Source organism: Vitis riparia, chromosome 18, assembly GCF_004353265.1.
Source record: "Vitis riparia cultivar Riparia Gloire de Montpellier isolate 1030 chromosome 18, EGFV_Vit.rip_1.0, whole genome shotgun sequence".
In the NCBI taxonomy this organism is placed as follows: Eukaryota; Viridiplantae; Streptophyta; class Magnoliopsida; order Vitales; family Vitaceae; genus Vitis; species Vitis riparia.
In genome coordinates this window covers 34250179-34266201 of record NC_048448.1, presented here as the reverse complement: position 1 = coordinate 34266201, position 16023 = coordinate 34250179, and the positions used below count along the sequence as shown (strand labels likewise).

General features: G+C 32.1%; 2 protein-coding genes across 4 annotated transcripts in view; both read right to left on the bottom strand.

Moving 5' to 3' along the window:
• The window catches only part of LOC117905762 (disease resistance protein RPV1-like), a 67949-nt gene that overhangs the window by 20454 nt on the left and 31472 nt on the right, over nt 1-16023 (bottom strand). The window lies entirely within an intron of this gene.
• On the bottom strand, nt 6173-11469 carry LOC117907597 (disease resistance protein RPV1-like). 3 transcript variants are annotated; one of them, XM_034821191.1, is made up of 8 exons: nt 11178-11469; nt 10860-10996; nt 10647-10778; nt 9939-10459; nt 8622-9705; nt 8142-8465; nt 7173-8057; nt 6173-6993 (listed from the first exon to the last, which is right to left on the bottom strand). In XM_034821191.1, the coding sequence occupies exons 4-8, from the start codon at nt 10406-10408 to the stop codon at nt 6409-6411; spliced, it is 3348 nt and encodes a 1115-aa protein (XP_034677082.1). In that variant the 5' UTR covers nt 10409-10459; nt 10647-10778; nt 10860-10996; nt 11178-11469; the 3' UTR covers nt 6173-6408. The 3 variants fall into 3 exon arrangements, with proteins under 3 accessions (XP_034677082.1, XP_034677084.1, XP_034677083.1); XM_034821193.1 differs by having other exon boundaries at nt 10871-10996; XM_034821192.1 differs by having other exon boundaries at nt 10647-10996; nt 11202-11469.

Genomic DNA, 16023 nt, shown 5'->3' with positions numbered 1-16023 from the left:
GGCCATCTAGTACTCCACAGATGCTCAAGCAAACATCAAGTAGTCCAAGGGTACTTAAGTGACCATCCAACACTCTAGTGATACGGACCACAATAAGTAGGTAGTAGGGGTAAAATTGGTATTTGAGATATATGTGATAGTTTAAGGGTTTTTTATTTATTTATTTATTTTTATTTTTATCTAACCCTATTTTTGATTGTAGGTTTATTTTTGGTAAATTTGGATTCTATCCTAATTGAGTTACCAAAATTGTGCAACAGGATCCCTAAAAGGCCATGAGAAAATATTTATTTTATTTCCTTACATGTTTTTATGTCTATATTTGTTTTTGGCATGTGTTTGGCCTAAAAATGGATATTTTGGTATTCTTAATTATGAAATGATTTTTCATGTAATTTTTCCAAAATAGTTTACCTATTAAATTGTAATGTGCATGGTTAGACAAGTTATTTTAGGAAATTAATGAGTTGGAAAATGATTAAGAATTTACTTTCCTTTTCAAAAATTAATTTTTATTTTATTTAAAATCCTCTTAAATTTTTTAGATTTTTAAAAATAAAATTTTTCCTTGAAGGAAGAGTTCTTAATTTTTCAAATCTTTATAAAATAATATTTTTTTCTTATTTGCACAAAATTCCAATTTGGGAAAGTAAGTTAATTTTGGGAAGTTCATGATAGATAATTTATAATTAAGAAGGTTACCAAAATAGTGTTAAAAAATAAATAGTAATTTAATGAAAATACTTTCCAAAATGGATTATTTAATTCCTTTTAAAGAAATAATCATTTTAAAATTATTTTCATAAGGAATATTTTATCCATTAAGGAATTACCATTAATTTAAAGAAAGCTCTTATTTTCAAAAAATTAAGTAGGAAAGAGCCTTACCAAAGCCCAGCCATTGTCAAAGTCATGTTGATTTGGGCTCATCACTACCCCATTCATGGATAGGGTCATAAGAATCAAGGGATATGAACATTCCATATGGATAAGACTATACATGTCTATAGTGGGAGGAACCATTCTAACAATGAGGTTCTTCACTTAGTAGCATTGATGTTAAGGGCAATGATTGCACACTTAAATATAATGTGGTCAAATCGCCTACCATAGTTCCACTTGCATAATTCAAGAGGTAAATAGATAAGGTATGCTAATCTTGCCTTAAATATCGTCCATGGTTAGGGCAAAAAAAAAATGATTTGAGAAAGTCTCTAACTAATATTAAGGTCATGACCTACCCATTGTAGGCTTGATTTTTATGATACCTTGCAAATGGATAGTCCTAAGAGCTTTACTTTTTTGCTAAATTTATTTTTGCTTTGTGTGAATGCTCAGTTTTAATTAATGCATGGGTTTTATTTTTGTTACAAATATCATGTCTTATAATTTGATTAATGTCATTCTCATAACTAATGAATTGAGTGGATCAAACAATGTCGATTGGAAAAAGGAATTTGGACATGATACTTATTTTAGAGGAGCTAAAATGGGTAATATAGGAATTTGCTCCAAATCCTCTTAATGAACGATCCGTGTAAGAGGAGAGGGATACTTATCATAGTTGGCATAAGGTAAGTCAAAAGACTAAGTGTATCGCACTTGAATCTTTGGATAATGTGCTATTGTAGGGAAACCTAGATTTCTCTATTTCCTATCCCAGGTTCAAGTTAGGTACATGAATACTCCCTAGGACTCTAGATCCTAGCAACAGAAGCATAAAAATACAACTTTTATTAGCAGGATCTAGAATAACAATGCTCTAGAAAGCTTTACCTATGATTTAGATATTCCCAAATCAATTTTGCATGGTGAAGAAGAGTTTAATGTATCTAAAAGTCTTGTACACCTAAGATCTTCCATGTGATGGCTCTAACCATAATTTTGGCACTCTAAAGGGTAGGCAGTAAGAGGGAGAAAGCTTTAACTCTCATGCTCTACATGAACTAATGTTCATGATATAATAAGGTAATGTTATCACCTATCAAGATTATGTCTCCAATCCTTAAGCAATTAACATTCTCTAGTTCTGATAAGCATATGTCAAATTTCCACTATAGAAAATTTTATGACCATAGTCTTCTAGATCACATGTCCTTTGGATCACCCAATGGGGCACACTATCTTAATCCCATGAGATATCATGGTGCCTTTATTGAGAATAACTATTATCATTATCCTTCATCAATATTGACCCAATTCATAGGGATATGTGGCCATCTTAGGGTTTCACCCATAGGTTAAAAACTCTTATTGATTTTAGCACATGCTTAATTAGTGAATCATGGAAACTAATATCCTTATGTCATGATTCACTATAGGTCATGTCCAGTGTGCATCACATATAGTAATGTACTCATAATGAGAAAACCATCCTGATGACTAAGATAAGTCATCTTTCCAATTAAGAGATAGTGTAGCACAATCTTAGATGGATTTCACAAATCCATGAACTGATTGTAGACTACTCATCACTTTGTAAGGACCCCATGACTTGGATCTTCTATACAACTCCAAGTCATGTACAATGTAAGTGATGTGGCCATATATGCTCAATTAATGTATATGGGATAATAGAGAGAAACAAATAAATATGAATAAATAAACTTATAAATGAATCTCTATCTATTACATCATGTAATTCTTTCTAAGATTCAATCATAATAGTTGCAACATTAACACATGTTTATGACAACAAGTTATGATATTATCCTTTGTTTACATTAGATGTTTGGTGGTCAAGTTAAGTTAACTAAATAAATTGTCCCCTTAGGTCCATCATAAACGCTAAGATGTTAGAAGGAACTCTTGTTAGAGATTGTATGATCTGTATGGTTTCTACCCTTTTGGTGTATTGACATTGATTTAAGCATGTAGCCCATGTTTCTTACACTGTACATGACTTGGGTGTATTAGGAGTTGCACAAAAAATACAAGTCATGGGCCCCTTGTAAGTAGATAAGTTGTCCATAGTTGATTCATGAATTTAGGTAATCCAATATAGACTATAGTGCACCACCTCCTAATTGAAGGGATGTCTTGTCTTGGCTATTGGGATGAGTTTCCTATGGTGAGTGCACTAGTGTATGTGATGCACATTGGACAGTACCTACAGTGAATCATGATGCAAGACTATCAATTGTCATGATTTCTCAAGTTGCTATACTACATGGACTCTCAACCTTAAAAGGATATTGAGTCTATGCCAAAATCAACAAGAGGCTTTAACCTATGGGTGAGACCCTAAAGTGGTCATATATCCCTATGGATTGGGTCACTGTTGATGGAGGTTGGTGGCAACAAGTATTCTCAATATAGGCATCATGATATCTCATGGGATTGAGATAGTGTGTCCTCTTGGGTGATCCAAAGAACATGTGATCATGAAATATGTGGCCACATCAATTCCTTTAGTGGAATTTGACATATGCTTATTGAAGTTAGAATATGTCAATTGATCACATAATATGTATGATCTGTAACTCAAGGATTTAAGAGGCAATCTTGATAAGTAATAGCATTGTCTTGTTAGATTATGAACACCAATCCATGGGGAGTCTGCATGTAGTAGATAGTAAGTCACGGACTCGAACACTTAGTGTCTCATTGTAATATACATAGGATACTAGAGTGCAATAGACTCTCTATAGTGGGATATTGAGTCAATTTTAGAACTTGATTATGAGGGAGCCAGTACTCCTATGGGTCTCAATGGTCCCCGTTCTGAGCTCATATTCCTTGATGGCACGATTTATGAAGGTTGGATGGGTTTTTAGTTCACTTTTGTGCATAAAGGGCATTTTGGTAATTACACAAGGTTGCACAGAGATAAGTGAATGGTATCTCTGGATTGGGCTAATTGATTAATTAGGTCTTATATGATTAATTAATCAATTAACAACCTTTTTAGGTTAGATTAAGTGACCTAAACCTATGGTGGGCTTAAGTCACTTAAGCTTAGTAGGAAGGTTATAATTACCCCTTTAGGGATTAGGTTTCTAGGTTTGGTCATTCTCCATTTACAGTCCAAAAAAAAAACCCTAGCCTCCACCCTTGAGATCTCTACCATCTCAGTGCCTAGAAATAAGGAAGAGTTATCGGGCGGAAGATCATGGTGTTTACGAGATCCATTACGACTTTAGAGTTATCTACATCGATTAAAATCGATCCGAGAACATCTGAATCAAAGGTATGTGATTTTATTCTCTATCTATGTTTTCTATGGTATCCTTATTGTTTTTGAATACTTGTTTATCTTTTGCGATAGATTTAAAGAGCCTATGATAGATTTGCATGCATCCTACACGATCTAGGGTATGGGAACATAGTAATCCGAGCTTCCCAACAGGTATCTTTAACAAGATGCACGTCATTGGAGCTAAAATTGATGGGGAAAACTAGGATGACATGGCCGAGACCTTGCCAAACTCTTGCACATAATTCAAGCTCAACTATATTATGAGTCAATTAGTGATGAGCTTACTTGGACTAATGGGGGAACTCCAAAAGGATGAGAGGATTATCAAGGACCAAAAGCACATTTGTATGGTAGTCAAGAGTTCTTTAGGTTCTTTTTTTAAGAAGAAGAAGAACAATCTTGAGACCACAAAGCAAAAGGGAGAGTTCAAGGCCAAGAGGAAGAAGAGCAAATGGTAAGGTAAGAGCTTCATTTGTGGAATGAAAGGCCATTGAAAAAGGGAGTGCTTAGTTTTCCTAAAGAAACAACCAAGTATGCATCATGAGCTTTTAGTTTAATTATGTTTAGTGGTGTATTCCACCAATTCTTGGTGTATAGATTCTAGGCTCATTGACTATATTTGTAATTCTTTATAGGGATTTCAGCTAAGGAGAAGACATAATAATAGGGACACGTACCTAATGCTAGCTTCTAATGTGAGGATTGTGGTGTAGGTAGTAATAGTTTTTACGTACCTTTATCCTAGATAATAAATATCTTCTAGAACTCAAAGATTATCTTTATGTTCTCTAGGAATAATTTAATTTTGATTTCTATATTATATAAACTAAATTATTCAATATTTTTAATAATAAACAAGTTTTTGTTAAATTGAGTGATTTGTTTATATGCTTAGGAATGCTAATAGATAATATTTATTTTGCATCTCCATTATCCATTTTTCCAAGTAATGAGAATAATCATATCTCACTTAGAAGAAAGGAACCTAGCACTAATCAAGCTCAACTTTAGCACTTGATCCTAGGTCATTTTAAATTTAAATAGGATCCAAAGATTGATCAATTTTAGAATATTGCATTCAGTAATTCTAGAAGATCTTTCGGTTTGTGAATCTTGTATAAAAAGTAAAATGATGAAGAGACCCTTTACTGCTAAAAGATATAGAGCCAAAGAGTGTTTGGAGTTAATGCATACTGAAGTGTATAAGCCAAAGATAGTTCCCCATAATTTTGGAAGATTTAGTTGGTCGAGCTTGAGCACCCTCAAAGTGTGCGCTTGATTCAATGCTTGAGCGCTTGAGCAATTTTTTTAAACCCTTTTTAAGAAACCATTTTGTAAAGTTTTAAAAACTCGATCCAACCCAAGCCATACCTACCATTGGTTTGTCTTTTCCAAACCTTTCTAAACTTCTGTGTCATCTCAGTTGATAAATCAATAACCTCAGACCTTCAACTAAGAGTAAGACACAATCTAGAAAGATTTGAAGTTCAAAGGAATGGAACAAAATTATCAAGCTTGAACTACATAGCCTAATGTAGCAATACAAGGAATTCCAGGTAGAAAAACAATAACTCAAAATAAAATAAAATAAGATAAGATAAAATAGAACACACACAACTATCAAGATAAAATCCTTTCGCCAAGCACCCCGTAATTAATTCCAAGAAACCTTCAAAACTACTAAATAACACTGACCTACCCACTGCTATGAACTTACTGTAAATATGAATCTAAACCAATAACAAAAAGGTAGAAATTAAAGAATTCTGTCAAATATTCTTTTATAAATCATTGTCAAATCCCTTTTGTCCTAAAGAAGCAAATTGATCTCTAATATATGAAGTACTTAATTCCACTGATTTAATGCTTCAGCATGGAATTGAAAATACTATAAACAAATTCACCTCTTCATCAAGAGTGATACCTGCACGTACTCTCTACTTCCTCTATTTCATTTTCTTTATCTATTTAGGCTTATGACCAAAGATAATATCTATCACATAAACTCAAATCACATCAACTAGAGCAATTATCAAATAGTTCAAGTACGTTTCACTTAATGGCATATAACTAATAAGTAGTTATTACTAGGAAAAATAAATATCAGATAAAGTTAAATGAATTTTCTTTGAACTCAAAGCCCATAAGCCAGTGCATTGATGAATGGATTGTCCCTTGAGTGGAATCATGGCTTGAGTCGTCTCAATGTGTTAGGGGCATGAGTCCTCGCTAGAGCAGGCACTTCCACTGGGTCCCCTCTCATCAATTTCTTGAATAAGGAGAGTTGAACGGGGAGGAGGAGGTGGAGAAATGTATTGGATCATTGTTGGGTTGTTGTCACTCACATCTTCACTGCTGTATACTAGCCGAATCCCACACCTCTTAACCACCAGGGCCAAGTTGTTGGTGAACGTCATAAATGCAGCCTCAAAGTGATTCACTTCATGCCACTTGAAGGAGCTGACAACTGGTGCATACCCCAGCCAAAGGTGATCTGACTCGATTAATGCAGGCCCAGAATTAACATGGAAAACATTATCATAGTAAGCAGCAGCGGAATTTTGGAAACCGAATATACAAAATAAGCTAAAAACGTTACAATTAGGGTCGTGACTGGGCAGGGCATCGAAACCAAGGACAGCAGAAAGTGCAAAACCCAGGAAGTTACTATTAAACCAATTTGGAGGTAGCTCTATATTTACTTCATGCCCAGAGCTCTGATAGCTGAACCAATCTGGTATTTCACTTCCAGGAACAACAGTGCTGAATTCAATGGTCACACTCTCTGGGTTATCCTGTACATGAGAATCCTGATGATGTTGAAACTGTTCTCTAATTGTTTTCAATAAATAAACTTCAGATTTCTTGATAGTATAACAGTGGAGCCACGTGGTACTCATTTTTCATCAATTTCAACTGTATGATATTACTGCATAATGAAAATAATGATATCAGAGATAGAGAATGAACTCACCCGAGCATATCTAGACCTCTTCTGAGTTTGAAGAAAAGTTGCCAGAGCCTGCAACATGGACCCAATGTTGTTTTGATAGGTTTTAATTTTCAAACATTCACTAAAAGAGACATGTCTAAGAGACGAGAAGAGTGACTGGTTTGAGATTGTTTCTAATGACATGCAATTATGTGCATCTATCTCCTTTATGCTTGATGGAAGCTCCGACAATGCTTGAAGCCTTCTGCAATTTTGCAACTTAAGGCTTACAAGCTGAGAAAGTCGACTCATGCTTGAAGGCAGGCTAATAAAGTTATTCCCACTTAAATCCAAATTTTCCAGCGAAGATAAGATTGCAAGGTGACTCAGGTCTGCTCCTTCTGATATATTACAGTCTCTCAAATTCAGTTTTTTTAGAGAGCCCAAACCTGACAACGGAGACAATAGAAATTTGCTGGAATTTGAACTTTTTCTTGGCAACAACGTTAACCATGAGGCAGATGGTGGTCCTTTACATCCATTAAAGGATAATACTTGAAGGTTTCTCAAGAGACAAATAGAGGAGGGTAGTGCACTTATAGCAGTTTCATCTGCGTATAGCTCCTTCAACTGTTCTAAGTTCCCAAAGTTCTCCGGAAAATTTTCAACTTTTGAGCAACCAGAAAAAATAAAAGTTTCCAGAGATTTCAGCTTACAAATGCTGTTTGGAATATTCTTCAGCATTTTGCAGTCTCTCAAACTCAAGAAACTAAGCTTGCCCAAAACTCCAAGGGTTGGATGAACTTCACGCAAATACGTACACCCTGTGAGAGATAACTTCTCAAGATTGCTGATCCCTGAGAAATTCGGGGTCTCTACAAGATATTTGGAGTGACTGAGATCCAAGAATTTTAACTTTTCAAGAACCTGAAATGAATGACAAGTAGCTAGAAAAATTAGCTTTCACTGATATTGCAAATTATTAAAAAAATGAATAAATTATAATCATACCTTGATTCCTTTCCAAAGTTGTTTAACATAACTACAAGGCAGGCTGAGGTCAACAAGATTCTTGGGGCTAAAATCATGTGGCAACAGCTTCAAAGGATATCCATGTAAATGTAGATACCTCAATTCATTGTAATGAAATTTAAAATCCCGAGGAATATGCACTTTACATTTCCTTTTACTAGTACATTCTGAGTTTGTCAAGGGGATATAGTCATAGAATTTGAGCAATCTAAGCTTATCCATCCCAGCAAAGGCCTTTGTTGTAAAGTGTATCTCTTCTATACCAGACAAGTTTAAAAATACGCCTTCAACTTCTTGTGTTCCCTAATAAACAAGTAAAAAGGATTAGTGAAAAACATGCAAGATAAAGGATTTTTCTAGAAGTATATAAATATATAGTTACTTAAACAAAATTAATATGTTGTATTTTTCAATCTAAATCTTTGTCACAAAAAAGTAATTGATGAATTAGGTTCTCACCGTATTTTTACTTAATACATGATAGGCATCTTCGTAAATCCATAATCTGCTGCGTTTGCCAGGCTCTTTAGGGCTTGTTTGGCGAATGATTTCCCAACCCATTTCTTGGAGTGAATCATGCATCACTATTTTGTCATTGTTGGAAATAGTTATAAGAGACTTATCAATGAGACCTCTTATTCCGCTAACTGCAAAGAAGCCACAACCATCTAATATTTTTATCACATGTTCTTTATCTTCACCTTTGAAAAAACACGCGATATCCAAAAATATGTTTTTCTCTTTGTCATCCAACCCATCATAACTTATTCGAAGCACTTCTTGAATTCTACCATGAGGAGTATCTTTTAGTTTGTCTAACTCACTTCTCCATTCATGTTTGCTCATGCTAAATAAAAAAGAGCCTAGGACTTTAAGAACTAATGGAAGCCCTTGAGCATATGTTGTTATACTGTTGGAAAGCTCCATAAATTCGTCAATAGCAATTTGTTGTTTTGAGGCATAACGTCTAAGAAACTCAATAGCTTCAGTATGAACTAATTTCTTAACCTCATAGACCCTCACTCCATGTGACATTAATAAACGCTTATCCCTAGTTGTGATAATGATTCTACTTCCTTGTCCAAACCAATCATGGCTTCCAACTAAGTATTCAAGTATATTTTGATCATGTACATTGTCAAGAACAATAAAGACCTTTAGGGAGCAAAGCCTTGCCTTTAGAGAAATTGGCCCATTTAACTTTATATTTTCATGTCCTAGAATTTGAGAAAGAAGCTTCTCTTGTAAACCTATTAAACCTCGTTTTCTCAAATCTTCTCCAACATCTTCAAGATAGGAGCAACCTTCAAATTGACTAGAAACTCGATTGTAAATAGCTTGTGCAAGGGTTGTCTTACCAATGCCACCCATGCCCCAAATTCCCACCATGCGAACATCAGTTGATTCTGTACATAATAGTAATTCCATTTCTTGTATTTGGGAACCTATTCCAACCAGTTGGTCCTCAGCATCACTCCAGGGCGTACTAAGCAATTCATTCAAGAGCATGGACACAATTTCCTTGATAAGAACACTCTCATCCCTGCCATATTTGAATCATAAGCATGTAGTAAGTTCACTAACCCGTGAAAATTAAGACAATAAAAAAAAAAAGAGTAAATAGGATGTGTTTGATGTTATTCATTTTAGCTGATTTTTTTTTTTTGAAGATACTCATAAGTTTTTCATGGTTTTGTCCTTATATTTAATGAATGCATTGGCAAGCATAATTTAGGACTCCCAAAATAACAAATGAAACAAGCTCTAGAAAATTACTTATTCCGTGAATCCCAGCCAGATATATTCCCAACTTCAGATAGGGCTTCCCTCCAAATATGCACTTTCTCCATATTCTCCTTCATATTCTCTTCATGTTTAGCAAAGGCTTTTCCATAACTCCCTTTTTGTTTCCGTACATCCGAAGGATCTACCTGATAGAAAATGGGCAGCACCACCTGTCTCTTGGTTTTCTTGCATTCTAGTATCTTTACGAGCTCCTCCAAACACCACCTTGAAGATCCATAGTTTTCTGATAAAACTACGATGGAAAACCTTGACCCTTCGATTGCTGAGAGAAGTGCCGGAGATATGATTTCACCTCTCCTAAGCTTGTCAGCATCAATGAAAGCATTGATTCCTTTACAGTGTAAGGCATCATAGAGATGGGCCGTAAAATTATTGCGGGTGTCTTCTCCTCTGAAACTCAGGAACACATCATATTTCCACTGAGAATAAGAAGTGGCCATTAGAGCAGTAGAGATGAATTCTGGGATTTGAGTTCTGATTTCTCGATTATCCTGTAGGGAGAAGGAAAAAAAAAGTGCTTCAACCGATCTATTTAATTCCAAACACTACAGATGAAAACTTCATGACAAATAACGTTAATTCTTTGAATTAACATAACAAACTGAACAATGAGGATAAATTTGTTTAATTGTGAAGAAAAATAAGAAAACCAAAAAAATGAAAAAATCAAGAACACACTTTTCAAGCTTTAAGATCACACCAAGAATCCAGATGCTGAAGAAATCAAAGCTAGTGAAAGATTGTCCACTTGAATAACTGAGAGATTTGGACTTGCTGAGATGGGATTTAAGTTCTGATTTCTCTATTAACCTGCACGGATGGAAAAAATGCTTCAACTGATCTACTCAATTCCCAACACCAACCAGAAAAATGAAAAAAAAGCAAGAATACACTTTCAAGACTTTAAGATGACGCCAAGAATCCAGATGCTGAAGAAATCAAAGCTAGGGGAAGATGATTGTTCACTTGAATAACTGAGAGATTTGGACTTGCTGAGATGAGATTTGAGTTCTGATTTCTCTATTAACCTGTGCAGAGAAAAAAGAAAGTGCTTCAACTGATCATTCAATTCCAAACACCACAGATGAAAACTTCATGACAAATAACGTCAATTCTTTGAATTAACAAATCAAACTGAACAACGGGGATAAATTTGCTTAATTGTAAACAAAAATAGGAAAACCAATAAAATGAAAAAAGCAAGAATACACTTTTCAGGCTTTAAGACGACACCAAGAATCCAGATGCTGGAGAAATCAAAGCTAGGGGAAGATGATTGTCCAATCACAAGAAGAAGAAGAAGAAGAAGAACCAATTGAAGAAGAACAAGAAGAAGAAGAAGAAGAATAACCAATTGAAGACGTAGCAGCCGTTAAAGAAGAAGAAGAGGAAAAAGAAGCAGCAGGCAATTTGGAAGCAGAAGTACATCCGGTCTACCTTCTAAGCCAATTTGAAAGCAGAAAAGTAAAGTGAACTCCAATAAAGAAAAGTAGTGGTGTTAAAAGAAAAACCAGCTGGATCTGAGTCCAAGCGTTGTTTTCACGTTTTGGACTAAGTCCAGGGGTCAAAATGCAATAATAATAATAATAATTAATATATATATATATATATATATATATATATATATATATATATATATATATATATATATATATATTTCAAATTTATATTCAAATTAACTTTTTCGATGATACGTAAAAATCATTTGATATGTAAAAATCATCTCATAAAAATATACATATTTTTTAAAAATTTTTGTCAAAGCTGCAACGAGGCTTTATTTTTAAATTGAAACTTCATTTACCAAGTAAGGCTTTAGTTTTTAAATTAAAGTAGCAATTAATAATTGAGGTTTCATTTTTTAATTAAAACCTCAATTATCAACTAAGGCTTCAGTTATTTTTTTTTTACTTTAAAATTTAATTAAAAACTATTAAATTATAATATATTATTAAAATTAAAAATGTATACTTTAATAATAAATTATTTATATTTAATCTTAATAATATAGTATTACTTCAACAATCATAATTAATAAAAAAAATATATTATAAATGAATATTTTATTTATTAATAAATTAATAATATTAAAATAATAAATTTATATAAGATATAAAATTATATAATTTATTAATTTAAGATATTTAATTTTTTATTTTTTAAGATATTAATTTATTTGTATTATGATAAATTTATCTTTATCTTTATCAAAATAATAGTATACTCTTAAATCGCAGTTAACAATTGAGGTTTCAATTAATTTTATTTTTTTAACTTTCAAATTTAATTAAAAACTATTAAATTATAACTTATTATTGAAATTAAAAATATATACTTTAATACTAAATTATTTATATTTAATCTTAAGAATCTACTATTACTTCAATAAACATAAAATTGATAAATATAACAAAATAAATAAATATTTTATTTACTAATAAATTAATAATCTTAAAATAATAAAATTATATAACATACAAATAAAATATAAACTTTTATAATTTATTAATTTAAAATATTTAATTTTTTATTTTTTAATATATTAATTTATTCGTATTATGATAAATTTACCGAAATAATACTACCTACTTGATTGGGTTGTTGAGCTTGGAGGTGCCTCATATAATCTTGAAGTGCTTTAATATCTGAAATGGATCTTTTCTTTTCTATTTTTTTTTCTGATTTTTTGACTTTTTTTGTGTGTATGTGTAAAGAATTGGGCCTGCCATTTGCATAGAAGACTAGCCATAGATGAAATGAAAATAATAGTAATAATGAAGTGATGGCATTCTTCATGGGGTGTGTAAAATCTCAGCAACTTCTTTTTCTGTTTGAGTTTCCTGTAGCAGTTACAGCGTTTGGTTATGAAGCAGTTCAACCATACAAAGAAAACAGGGAGAGGATTATCACAGGGAACACAGAAGCATTATGACAATCAATTTTCATTATTATTATTTTTTTTCCCGAAGTTCAAGCTTTCTTGTAAGTTTTCAATAAATTTCCAACATAGTGATATTTCCAGTGCACCTTAAGGCCTTAATAACCAAGTCCAGAAGGCCAAGAACCACTGTTGTAGCCCAATAAACAAATTAGGAGGCCTAACTCATGCTATGCCATCGCTAAACACATGAAGCAAGTTATGAAAGATTTGGAGCTTTGTATTAAATCTTTCATTTGTATTACAGATTTAGCCCAATAAGCAAAGTTTTGGCGAACAACTTCCATACCCATACAATGTATTAAATCTTGCATTAATTTGGAGCTTGTTATTAGAAATAGTTATGAAAGATTTGTCAAGAAGAGTTCTTATTCCACAAGTAGGGAAGAAGCCATAACCCTCAAGTATTTGTTAAATTATCTTTATCCCTTAAAAAAGCATGCAATATCTAGAAACATGTTTTTCACTTTATTGTCTAGTTCATCGTAACTTATTCGAAGTACTTGATTGATTTATGGAACATGAGTGCCTTTTAGCTTGTCCAAGTAACTTTTGCACTCAGGTTTCTCCATACCAAATAAAGAAGAGCCTAAGATTTTGAGAGCTAATGGAAGGTTTTGAGCATAAGCAATTACTCTTCTTGATAGCTCCATAAGATCATCTTCTAGATGTTTATGTTTTGAAGAATAATGTTTAAGGATCTCCATGGCTTTATCATGATTTAATTTCTTGATCTCATAATAGTTCACTAAATGTGAAGTTAACAAATTTTTATCCTTACTTGTTACAATGATTCTACTTCTGTGCCCAAATGAACCTTGATTTTTAAGTATCCTAATATTGCTTGATCTTTCACATCATTAAGCACAATAAGGACCTTTTTGGAGCAAAGCCTCATCTTGCACCCTTTCATATTTAAATTTCCATCATCCACTAGTAAAGAAAGAAGTTTCGTTGTAAGCCAATTCAACCTTGTTTTTTGAAATCTTCTCTAACATTTTGAAGAAAGGCAGAGCTTTCAAATTGATGAGAGACTTAATTATAAACAGCATTAGGAAGTGTCATTTTACCAGTGCTAGCCATGCCCCCAAATTCCTACTTTGTGAACATCAAATGACTCAATACAAAGCAAGGATTTCACTTCTTTTATGCAAGAACTCATTCCAAGTGGGTTTTTGTCATCACTTGAATATATACTAAACAATTTATTTGAAACATTGGCGATGAATAAGTTTGATCATTAAATTTATATTATATTATATTAATAAATCTACATCATGATACAGTATCATTAAATTCACATTATTTGATAATATCATACATTAGTTAGGGATGACAAGTTATTTGGGTAATCCATTTCACCTCGCCTTTATTGGGATGAGTATGAAATATAAAAATCAGATATAGGTTAGGCTTGGGGATATTTTAAAAACTAGAATCGGGTTGTCCTAACTCACCTCACCCAACCCCACCCCGAATATAAATTTACAAAATTATCCTTCAACTACTAGTAAAATGCCAAAAAAATTCCTAGTATTTATGTACTTCATTCTTCACATTTGCCCTAATTTTGACAGTCACTTCTTCTTCTTTCTCTAATGCACCACTTAAAACCTTATCTCCAAGATCAATGCCACTTCTTCTTCCTCTCTCACACCAATTGAAAGACTCTGAAATCAATTCCATGTTGCTCATGCTTTAGCCTCAGCACCCAAAACTCCTTTATCACAACATCAAACTAGTCATAAGCCACATTGTTCCTACTCACCACTCGGTCATACCCATCATTGGCATCTTCAAGCTTCCTCAATCTCCTTGCCCTAAATATGTGCAACATAAAATATTGTTTTTAATAAAAGAAAGTTTTTTTATTATTTATAAAAATTCAGAAAAATACATTTAGAAAAATCCAAAAAAATTGTTTTTAATAGAATTCGAAAAATTGTTTTTAATGACATTGTTCAAAAAATTTTTTGTTTAGTGAAAATTGTCCAAAAATTGTTTTGTAAGTAAAGTTGTTTCAAAAATTAATTTTTAGTAAAATTGTCTAAAAATATTTTTTTCAAATGAATTCTTTTTCCTTAATTAAAATGGGATTAAAAGTGTTTTTCAGAAATAAAGAATTTAAATTTTTGTTTTTCTTTTTAATTAAATTTTTTTTTGCAAATAAAGTTATGTCATTTTAAATGATTTGTAAAAATCACTTTTTTAAATGAAAATGAATCTAAATACTTTTGTAAATAAAATTGTAAAAATTCACTATTTTCTAGTAAAAGCAAGTAAAAATAATTTTTGTACCCAAATTAAAATTTCGTAATAAGTTCTTTTGATACAAAGTGTAAATAACTTTTTTTTTTTAAAATTGAATACAAATGAAATTGAGAAAATAGATTGATTCTTTTTGTAAGTAAATAAATTGAAATCACTAATTCAAAATCATTTTTAATAAAATCCTTTGAAATTTCTTTAAAACTTTTTTTTAATATCTTTTATTTATTTAATTCAATAAATCGTTTTGCATAATTCTCTCATTATTTATTTTGTGTATTTTTGTAATTAGATTTCATCATTGTTTTTATGTATATTGATTTCCATCATGACTTGTATATTGATTATTTTTCTTGGTACCTATAATTAATTAATTAATTAATTGTCACAATTCCCTTAATTCGTTTAATAGAGGCCGTATGTATACGGGCTTAGAGGGGTGTTACGGCTCACCACCGTACCTTCCCAATAAGTAACCTGACCCCCAGACCTGAACTTGGTTTTTTACAGACCTGTTTTTCCTTCAGAAGTCGCACTTAGAGTTTTCTTTCTTATTTTTTTTTTCCTTCAAAAAAATAATAAAATAAAAATAAGTGGTGATTCCGAATCTTTTTCTAAAAATCAAATTTTTACCAAATAAAATAAAAAACGAGTTTCGTTATCGAGTGAGAACGCATCGAGCAAAATGCGGGGTCCATAACAATTTAATAGTATTAAGTATTAAATTATTTATTTTATATTATTTTATTTTTATTAAATATTAATAAGGTGAGAGTCATGTTAAAATTGTATTTGGTTATTTTAAAAAGTAAAAAACATAAATTATCTAAAGTTTGAAACAAATTGCAT